This window comes from Lactuca virosa, chromosome 3, assembly GCF_052849685.1.
Source record: "Lactuca virosa cultivar CGN04683 chromosome 3, Lactuca_virosa_CGN04683_v6, whole genome shotgun sequence".
NCBI lineage: Eukaryota > Viridiplantae > Streptophyta > Magnoliopsida > Asterales > Asteraceae > Lactuca > Lactuca virosa.
In genome coordinates this window covers 293,136,157-293,146,876 of record NC_136428.1, presented here as the reverse complement: position 1 = coordinate 293,146,876, position 10,720 = coordinate 293,136,157, and the positions used below count along the sequence as shown (strand labels likewise).

Sequence of the window (10,720 nt, the reverse complement as noted above, 5' to 3'; positions counted from 1 at the left end):
ACGTAAAAAATTAGTTTATTTTAAATTAACGAACAAAAGTTATTAAGAAAAATCAGATTATATATATTAGAGGGACAAAAAGAAAAGATTACAAAATGGAGGCAGTGAAAGTGATATTTGATAAAATTTAAAGTGGAATGGTTAAAATGATATTTTAGAAAAAATAAAGAGAGGAAATGTCATTTTCTATAATATTTAAAAATAAATAATAATAATAAAATAAAAAAATAAAATAGATAGAAAATATAATTTGAGAAAGATAAAAAGTGGATGCCAACTTTGCTAGCTCTATGATATGAGAAATTAAAAAGCAATAAAAAGTAAAGATTAAGATTGCCAACTCTATAAGTCGCACGTTGGCAAACGTTGGTTTTCTTGAGAACAAATGGATTGCTTTTTGGGTCTATGAATACAAGTGTCATAAGATAGGGCAGAAAATAAAATAAAAGGGGCTACAAGTGGCAAGGGTAACTATCACAGATATTGATAAATAATACTACATGGTTAATATCTCCATATACTAATCATCAGACATAACTTATCCCATTATTAAAAAGCATTAACGAACCATATAAAAACAAAATCATGATACAACTACACATCCGATTATTTGAACAATACATTTTCAAAGTTACCATGGACACAACACTTATACAAAAAACATGACACCATAGCTCAAGACGAGTTCATGTGGTATTGAAACCACTGCTTAAGTCTACAAACACAAACATCTACTGAGTTCGAGTGTTTTCACTCAGATGCTTATTTTTACGTTCACATCCACATCTTATTACAACAAGTCAACAAGTAACTAGATCTTATAAAGATCATCGATAGACAGATTTTCAATTGCAAAGTTAGGCTGAGGTGCCGGGTAGCTTGTCATGAATCCACCCAAGAAATCAAGTGGGGTCATGGTGTCATTGGAGTAGCTAGTATCATATACGAAATTCATGCCCATTTGCTCTTCCACAGTCGAAATATTCATGGGGTAGCTTGTGTTTGTGTTTGTAGGGTTAAAAACCTCCACCTCAGGACCACCCCACAGCCAGTTTTGGTTCATTAAACCACTCTCAGGTGGTGGTGGTGGTGGTGCTTTGCCGGATTTTCCCTGAGTAGTAGTGTGGCTTGTTTTCATTTCTTTCTTTGTGAATTCCTCTACTTCGAAAGCTTTTACTGCTTGTATCACCTGATTTTAAACAAATCATAATTTGGTTAAATGAACAGTTAACAATATTTGTTAATGGTTTTTTCATATTTATTTTATAACTAATTACTAAAAAATTTATACAACAAAATATTTTATAAATTGTTTAGATAAAAAAAGACAGGACCAGTCCATACCGAATCCCAACTTGAACATTAGACCACAGTTATGGATTATCACCTTCTTACTTTTTACAGTTAAGACAAGATAACTAGAAATTAATATAGAAAACTTATTCAGGTATAGCATGCTTACATAGTTGAGGTTCAGTGAATCCCGATACAGCATTATGTAATCACCCAATTGCAGTTCATGCTCCTCAGCAAATTCCCCTAAAAAAGATTAAGAATTTGCATATGGTATAATAAAATAATATATAGTTTATAAATGATTTAAGAAAATATGTACGAAGAACATACCAGTGCCCTCAAGAACATACATGCGGCTGTTGTTATTTGGCCAAAACCTGTTAAAGGACAAGAAGCAAATTCCTAATTGCTAGCTTATTTAAAGAAAGAAAACTTTCCATAGAATATGATCATAATAAAACTAAAAACAAGTCTTCTCTTTTTTCTTTATTGGTTTTCATGGTTTTAAATGATTAAACTAACCTAAACTTGAAACACCAGACATGCATGTTATCCATGTCATCCATCTCCATAATGATACCTTCCTTAGCAATTAGAGCAGGTAAGTGTAATTCTGCTGCTTTCTGGAATAAAGAAAGTAAAAAGAAACAAAAAATATTAAAATTATTGATGTCCAAATAACATGCTATATGAATAAATAATATTTGAGAAAACAATGTCACTTTTGGGTAAACGAAAGGAAAAACTAATGAGGTAAGAATGTTTTTTTTGCTGTTTTTTATAAAAAAAAATCCAGTTTTTTTTTTTTTATAAAAAGTGCTGTTTTTTATAAACAGTGATGTTTTTTTTTATAAAAAATGCAGATTTTTGTAAATTAAGTCCACTTTTTTTTAAATAAAAAGTGCTGTTTTTTGTTAATAAGTGTTGTTTTTTTTTAATTTATAAAGAATGTTTTTTTTTGTTAATTAAGTGTAGTTTTTTGTTAAAAAAATGAAGTTTTTTTTTTTTATAAAACATGTAGTTTTTTGTAAATTAAGTCCACTTTTTTTAAATAAAAAGTGCTGTTTTTTGTTAATAAGTGTTGTTTTTTTTTTTTAATTTATAAAGAAAGTTGTTTTTTGTTAATTAAGTGTAGTTTTTTGTTAAAAAAATGAAGTTTTTTTTTATAAAACATGCAGTTTTTTGTAAATTAAGTCCACTTTTTTTAAATAAAAAGTGCTGTTTTTTGTTAATAAGTGTTGTTTTTTTTTTTAATTTATAAAGAATGTTGTTTTTTGTTAATTAAGTGTAGTTTTTTGTTAAAAAATGAAGTTTTTTTTATAAAACATGCAGTTTTTTGTAAATTAAGTCCACTTTTTTTTTAAAATAAAAAATGCTGTTTTTTTGTTATTAAGTGTTGTTTTTGTTTTAATTTATAAAAAATGTTGTTTTTTGTAAATTAAGTGCAGTTTTTTGTTAAAAAAGTGAAGTTTTTTCATAAAACATGCAGTTTTTTGTAAATTAAGTCCACTTTTTTTTTAATACAAAGTGCTGTTTTTTGTTAATAAGTGTTGTTTTTGTTTTAATTTATAAAAAATGTTTTTTGTTAATTAAGTGCAGTTTTTTGTTAAAAAAAGTGAACTTATTTCCATAAAACATGCAGTTTTTTGTAAATTAAGTCCACTTTTTTTAAATAAAAAGTGCTGTTTTTTGTTAATAAGTGTTGTTTTTCTTAATTTATAAAAAATGTTGTTTTTTGTTAATTAAGTGCAGTTTTTTTAAAAAAAAGTGAAGTGTTTTTTATAAAACATGCAGTTTTTTGTTAACTTGGTTCAAAAATCAAAACCCGATTTGGGACCTGGAACCGGAACCAGCACACCTTTAACCAGTCCGGTTTTCGGTTAAGATAATTCAAGAATTTCATCTCTTTTAGACAAACAAAACGACTTAACGAGTTATGTTAGATAAATGTGAGTTTATCCATTCAGACATCCCTTTTAACCACAAATGAACAGCCATTTATTATTAAGCATCTCAAAAGGGTCATTTACTCAAATTTCAGATGGTTCTTTCGGTCCAAAAAAGAAGCAATCTTTATGTATACATGTTTTTAAGGTATATCGATAAAATAAAAACCGACCTTTGGAAGCACAATCCTTTTAAGCACACCCACATCACTTTTTTGCAGCTTCTTGCTGAACAGAAATGTCAGCCTTCCATGATCAGCAATCTAAAAAATAGAAACAAATTTGAAATTAAATTTTTAAGAAACTAAGACTTATAACTTAAAATTTGACATGAAAATACAATTCCCTTCAAAAACTATGTCTAAAGTGATAAACTTTTTTAATAGCCTCCTTATCAACATAAAACCATAGTTCAAGTTATTACTTATCAGTAGCCCACAACTTCAGACTTAAAAAAATCATATTTCTCATCATCTATGTGTGTGTGACAAGATGTTATAAACCCACACTTCAAATCTTTTAATACATGCGAGACAAATTGTCACCCACAATTTAAGACTAAAGATCAATAGAAAATATATGAAAAACTAAGTATGGATCCAGATTTCCTTCCGTTTTTTATTTGGGATTTATAGTAATAGAGTAGGTTATAAAAAAGGCAACACGTGATGAGAATAGTAAGTAGATTCATGTGGATTATACGAATCTAGTGGAACTTTGACAAAAGAAACTACTTGCTAGGGTTAATAATAAACTTTAACGAACATTAATTAAAGAATACATGGACTATAAGATCTTAAAAAGGAAATAAATTTAGGGTAAAATGTAAAATGTATTCCAGGAAACTGACCATGTGTAAAAGAGGGATAAAGTGAAACCATAAATTAGATTAAAAAAAAACTCATATTATCAGATAGATCTACAGAGATACAGATACAGAGATAGTCAGAAATACAAAACCAAGAAGAAAAAAAAAAGAGAGAAGAAAATTACAGTTGCAGGAGGAAGAGGACTGGAGAAGGAAGTGAAGGAGCGGACTGCAGCAGCGGAGGCACCACGGCGGAACCTGGGCATCCGCTTCTTCTTAAGGAAATCAAAACGAGCAGCAGCCACCAGATCCCTGTCAACAGCCACAGGATCAGCAGCAGGAGCAGCATCAGCAACAGAAGAAGAAGATTTATTATTAGTTTTGTAGGTGGTGTCTTGAACACCAGCAAAATTGATTCCGACTCCCATTCCAAGTCTGATTTCGAAACCACCAAATGCCCTCAAACCACACGCCTCGTTTCTCTCCACCATATCCATATCCATATCCAGATGGGTATCCAGCTTCAGTTTTTAGGGTTAGGGCTTTCTCTCTCTCTCTTAGTGCAACGATCTGTAATTGGGTGTAGTAAGCAAAAGGTTTTTCCTATATTTAGCAAAGATTTGGTGTGGTGAACACAGGGATTGACATTTGTACATGTTACATTCATGGTATATCTTGATTTTAAGAGTAATTTTGAAAGCATTGATGAAATGAGCATAGGGGATTGTGAGGGAATGACCAATGAGGAGGGTGACGAATGGAAGGCGAAGATGATGGTGATGGGGTTGAGGTGGGTAACAAGGAGGTAGTACAGGTGTTGGAAAAGGCCTGAAGAGATTATGGGGAAAGAAAGGGTGATTATTTTGGATCATGGCTACCATCAACCAACCACCTTCTGAATCTTCCACTAATCACCGCATCTGACTCTCGTATTTCAGGAGGAGATACAAAACCAGACCAACCATGGAGACGATGGGTTTTGGAATTTGAAAACCCCCCCAAAATTTTCACGTCACATGAAAAAAGGTCGGACCCACGTTTATTTCCCTATATGACTTTTTGACTTCGTCTCAATCTATATTAAATATGTTTATATCAGATATAACGGATAATCACGAAAACTTAAGTTTATCATAGTTTTAGGTTATTTTAAAATAAGTAACAAGATCTTTAAGTTCGTAACTTTTTTACAGTTATATCATAAACATATATCTTTTTTTTTTGTCAATTTACTTGATATGTTTTTATATATATAAAAAAATAAAGATGGAAAAGAAAAAGACTCAAATAACCATTAAAATTTGAGATGGGTCGTAATGGAATGGCGATTTTACAATGGATTGTGATTTCATCAAGAAAACCTATAGTATTCAAGGTTCAAAAAAGAAAACACACACACGAAATTGTCGACGGTGTAAGGTCATAAGTGGTACTAGGCTACTAGCCATTAGGTTAGCAGGTCATACGTTTTTCTCTTTTTTCACAAGTGATATCCTCTTTTAACCCTTTGACTAAGACTTATAACACTCTGGTTGTGATTTTAGACCTAGACTCTTATTCCACACAATTTAATTGGTATTTTAAAGGTTTGTGTGTAAAGAAAAAAAATATACAATACATAAAATATTTAAAATTTTAACTTATTAAAAGTTTCATAAAATCAACTTTTTCAATGTTATTTTAGTTTTTTTTTTTTTTAAAAAAAAAAAAAAAAAAAAAAAAAAAAAAAAAAACTTGAGTTCAAATTCTAGTTAGTTTTTCATTTGTTTTTCCACCAGTGAAAAGTAAGAGATTGTTGTTGATAAGCCAAAATATGTTAGACTTTTCATTAAAAACTACAAAATATAATTTTAAGCAAGTATAAAATGTTTTGATTTTTTTATATTTGGTAAATTAAAGACAACTTTTGTAGATGAATCAGTTAGTAGTCTTATCAACCCGTAAACGTAAAGTAGAAGAATCAGACCATATGAAAAAATTGAGTAAAGAGGAGATATCAAATAACTAGGGGGCTTCGGGGAGTGATTCAAAGACCGAAAGTGGGTATCCTAGTTTTGATTTGAAGTAAATGTAAGTGAAATAGCAATGAGTAAACCTATAAGTAAACAATTAACTAACAAGCTTTTGGAGGAATATGTAGATATTTAGTAAATGAGTTTTTCACTGCACATAATACGATCACACATATTAGAAACTCTTAAACATTGAATGGAAACTGCATTAGAACTTTGGATAATCATAAGAAAATTTTCCTCAAAAATTAACTAAAAAAACGAAGGAAAAGCCCTAACGCCGGAATCGGAGGTCCAATCGTCGGCTATCGTCGTATCGTCACGGCATCATTATGTCAACGAGATGGAGAGATGTTGGAGGTGGGAATAAACACAGGGACGTTTCTGATACTTCTAGGGTTCAACGTAGCAGCCATGTTCCAAGAAATCTTCACGTAAGTTCACATGTATCTTCTTTCTTCATTACTAAATTCCCTGAATCGGTTCAAGTCCCTGATCTATGGCGAGTTTGTGGTCGTTTGGGTAAACTCGTGGATGTGTTCATTGCAAAAAAATTGTCTCGCATGGGAAACCGCTTTGGTTTCATCAGATTTCCGGGTGTTGACAACCTTGATCATATGATTAATCAGTTATGTGATGTTTAGTTTGGCTCTTATAAATTGTTTGCTTCTTTCTCCCGTTCCATGAAAGACAATAATTCTTAATCTTTGAATGTTGTTAACGCCACAATGATAAATCAGGATATGAATGCAAATTCGTATGCAAATGTTGTTAGAGGTTCAAATATTGATAATAGTAGTAGAAAAATGATAGAGGAGATTATTGATTTAACATCGGGAGACTTTATCGTGGAAAAAGGAAACGTGCATGTCTCGTTAAGGCTAGAGATTTTTCAACCCTTCCTAACCTCCGGGTGCTTTGTTTGGATGAGGGTTTTGAAGATTTTGAAATGAGATACGTGGGAGGCTTATGGGTTATGATAGAATTCAACTCTAAAAATGCATGTAAAAATTTTATGGGCAGCGATGTGATGGATCATTGGATATTGGAAAAATGTGCATGGGATCGGAATTTCGTCCATTCGGAACGTATAGTGTGGGTTGATGTTGAAGGGTTGCATCTTTCTGATTGGAGTAAAGAATCTTTCAGAAAAATCATTTCTAAATAGGGTTCTATTGTTCAGTTAGATGACGATCTTGGGGAAAACGTGTATACGAATAGGATTTGTATGTTGTCTTCTTTTCAGGATATTATTTATGAGGTGATTAAAGTTCGTGTGGATGGGATCATGTATTCGATTAGAGTTAAAGAAGCTCTGGGATGGACGCCTTCCTTTGTGTATGCCCTTCCTAAACAGGATTTGCAGGAAAGTGAACTGCAAGGTCATCAAGAAAATGAAGATATTCTCAATTCTTTGGATGGAAAAGAAGATGTTTCTTCTTATCCATTTGGTTTATATGATACGATTGAGAAAATGAAAGCTGGTGAGGTGAAAAATGATATTCAGATAAGATTTAATGGTTAGGGTAGTGGCAAGAAGGTGAATAATTTTAAAGATGGTATGAAGGGGCAAAATGGGAATTGTGCAATAGAAAATTTGTTTTACTCTAATTGTTATGAGTCGGTGGCCAAAAGAACTGATTCTTGCTCTCTTGATGTACTGTGTTCGTTCCATTCCAGAGATCAGGTTGTTGCATCTGGTCCAGCAGCGGAACCAGTTGCTGATGTTGTTTCTGTCCCGACATCAGGCCCGACAGCCAGCCCCTGCCATATCTACGACGCCGACAGCACCTGCTGCTGCGATTCTTGTGCAGATTTCGACACCTGCTGATGTCATGGGGGTGGATCCTTTTACAGTAGATGGTAGGAATATGGGTGTTTCGCTTGGATTTGTGGGTGGATACACTCGTATGATGGGAATCCAAACCACGGAAGAGTCATTGTCACACCCTCTAGGATTTTCTAATATAATTTATGGAGATAAAGAAACGTTTTCAGAAGGCTCATGCAACATAAATTCTACTGTTGTTGAAACTAATAAAACAGTTAGAATGGGAGATTTGGTTGGTTACAATATGGATGGATGTTCTACTCAAGTTAAGAGAAGTGTAGAAGGAGAGGTAATAAAACAACTTTAGACATGAATTGTTTAACTATTAACATCCAGGGAGCGGGTTGTTTAGATAAGAGAGTTTGGATAAAATCATTATGTCTTAAATTCAAGGTTATTTTTTTGGCTATTCAAGAAACGAAAATGGAAACTATTGATTTTATGTCGGTTCGTAGTTTTTGGGGTAATATCTCGTTTTCTCATGCCTTTTCCCCCTCCCGTGGTGCTTCGGGATGTATTCTTCTTATTTGGGACTCGTATCATTTTATTCATAATAGAGTGATCATTTCTGATTGGTATGTGGCGGTGGAGGGAGTTTGGTTAGTTTCTGGTGTGGATGTGTTGCTTATTTCAATTTACGCCCCTCAAGGGGTTGAAAGTAAAAGGCAACTTTAGGGTGAGATTTCTCAGTTGATTGCTTCTTTTTCGGGGGAATTTGTTGTTATGGGGGATTTTAACGAAGTTAGGGATGAGTCTGAAATATTGGGTTCTCAGTTCCACCCTAATCCAGCTAGGAATTTTAATCAGTTTATTGATCAGGCGGATCTAGTTGATATTCCTTTGGGAGGTCCTCGGTTTACTTGGATCGATAGGTGGGGGTCAAATTTTAGTAAACTAGATCGTTTTTTGGTTTCTGATGGCATCTTGAGGTCTTTTCCTCACCTCACAGGCTTAAATCTGGATAAAAATATTCCAGATCATCGCCCTATTATTTTGTTGGAGCACTGTGTTTATTATGGCCCGTCTCCTTTTAGTTTATTTCATTATTGGTTTGAGTTGGATGGTTTTGATGTTGTGGTTCTTAACTCTTGGTCTACTGTTGTTGATGGGGGGATGATTGATAATCCTTGGGTTATTTTTAAGAAGAAACTTCAGCTTCTTAAATCTAACCTTAGAGTTTGGAACTCTTGCACTCGAGATCGGTTGATTGGAAAGAGAAAAATATTGCAAGACAAGATTGAGTCCATTGATGCTTCTCTTATTCTTGATGGTGGTAGTGCTGACCTTCAAGAACAAAGGGTTTCGACTATTAAAGAGTTGACGGACTTGGATCTTATTTCTAGGGTGGAGTTGGCTCAGAAGGCGAAAGTCCAGTGGGGTACAGAGGGGTACGAGAACTTGAGTTTTTTTCATAGAACTATCCATCAAAAGAGGCGTCAGCTTGCTATCAGGGGTGTTATGATAGATGGAATTTGGGTTGACAACCCTGGGAGAGTTAAGAAGGAGTTCCAATTGTTTTATAAAAAACTCTTCTCTAGGAACAATGGGAGGTGCCCGACTACTAATGCAAGTATTTTCTCTACGCTTTCGGAGGCCCAAGTTCATTTTCTTCAGACCCATTTTTCTCACGATGAAATTAAAAGGGAGGTTTGGGATTGTGGTTCAGATAAGGCTCCGGGTCCTGATAGATTTTCTTTTGGTTTCTTAAAATGATATTGGGATCTTAATTATGATGATTTGGTGGCCTTCATTCAACATTTTCATGGTCATTGTTCGATTCCAAAAGGTTGTAACGTCTCATTCTTTAGTGTCATCCCCAAAGTTAGAGACCCGAAGAATATTAGAAATTATAGATCTATTAGTCTAATAGGTTTCCAATATAAAATTATTGGTAAACTTTTAGCTAATAGGTTAGCAAAAGTTATTGGTTCTGTTGTCAGTTTGGAGCAGTCTGCCTTTGTGAAAGGTAGACAAATTTTGGATGGCACGTTGCTTCTGAATGAGGTGGTAGCCTGGAGTAAGGCCTCGAAAAATCCTCTTATGATTTTCAAAGTGGACTTCGAGAAGGCCTTTGATTCAGTTTCGTGGGACTACCTTTTGGAGATCATGCAGATTATGGCCTTTGTTCAGATATGGCGTGACTGGATCATGTAGTTTTTGAGATCGGCTAGGGCCTTTGTCCTAGTCAATGGGCCCCTCTATGATGAATTTAAGATCCAGAGAGGTTTGAGGCAAGGTGATCCCTTGTCCCCTTTTCTATTTATTTTGGTGATGGAGGGACTTCATGTAGCTTTGCACAAATCTTACATTGCGAATGTGTATCGATGCATTTCTAACAGTGGGATTGATATCTCGCATCTCTTTTATGCTGACGATGTTGTCTTGTTGTCTTCTTAGGATCCTGACAATGGCAACCGTATTATTCGTATTTTACGGTGTTTTTATTTAGCATCGGATCTCAAAATCAATTTGCATAAAAGCAAATTGGTTGGTGTGGGGGTTCCTTATTCTCAGGTGGAGACGGTGGCTCGTAGGATGGGGTGTGCTCCAGATTCTTGTCCTTTTGTTCATCTCGAGGTGCCAGTTGGTCAGAATATGTCTCAGATTTCTGCTTGGACTCCTATTTTAGATCGGTTTCGAACCAACTTAGCGGGTTGGAAGGCGCAATATCTTTCGTTTGGAGGTCAGCTCACTTTGATTAAATTTGTTCTTGGAAGTCTGGGAAGTTACTTGATGTCTATTTTTATGTCCCCGATTTCTGTTATCAATTCGATGGAGTCTTTTCGAGCCAAGTTTTTTTGGTGTGCGGATTTGGATGAGAGATGCA

General features: G+C 33.9%; 2 protein-coding genes across 2 annotated transcripts; one reads left to right on the top strand and one right to left on the bottom strand.

The window, feature by feature from the left end:
- Positions 1-586: 586 nt before the first annotated feature.
- Positions 587-5,079, bottom strand: FUS3 (AP2/B3-like transcriptional factor family protein). The gene is made up of 6 exons (XM_079086418.1): positions 4,236-5,079; positions 3,416-3,505; positions 1,819-1,919; positions 1,627-1,673; positions 1,463-1,539; positions 587-1,189 (listed from the first exon to the last, which is right to left on the bottom strand). The coding sequence occupies exons 1-6, from the start codon at positions 4,551-4,553 to the stop codon at positions 812-814; spliced, it is 1,011 nt and encodes a 336-aa protein (XP_078942544.1). The 5' UTR covers positions 4,554-5,079; the 3' UTR covers positions 587-811.
- Positions 5,080-8,616: 3,537 nt separating this feature from the next.
- On the top strand, positions 8,617-10,047 carry LOC145164672 (uncharacterized). Its single transcript, XM_079083382.1, has 2 exons — positions 8,617-9,463; positions 9,797-10,047. Exons 1-2 carry the CDS (start codon positions 8,617-8,619, stop codon positions 10,045-10,047), a joined length of 1,098 nt encoding a protein of 365 aa, XP_078939508.1.
- The last annotated feature ends 673 nt before the right edge of the window (positions 10,048-10,720 follow it).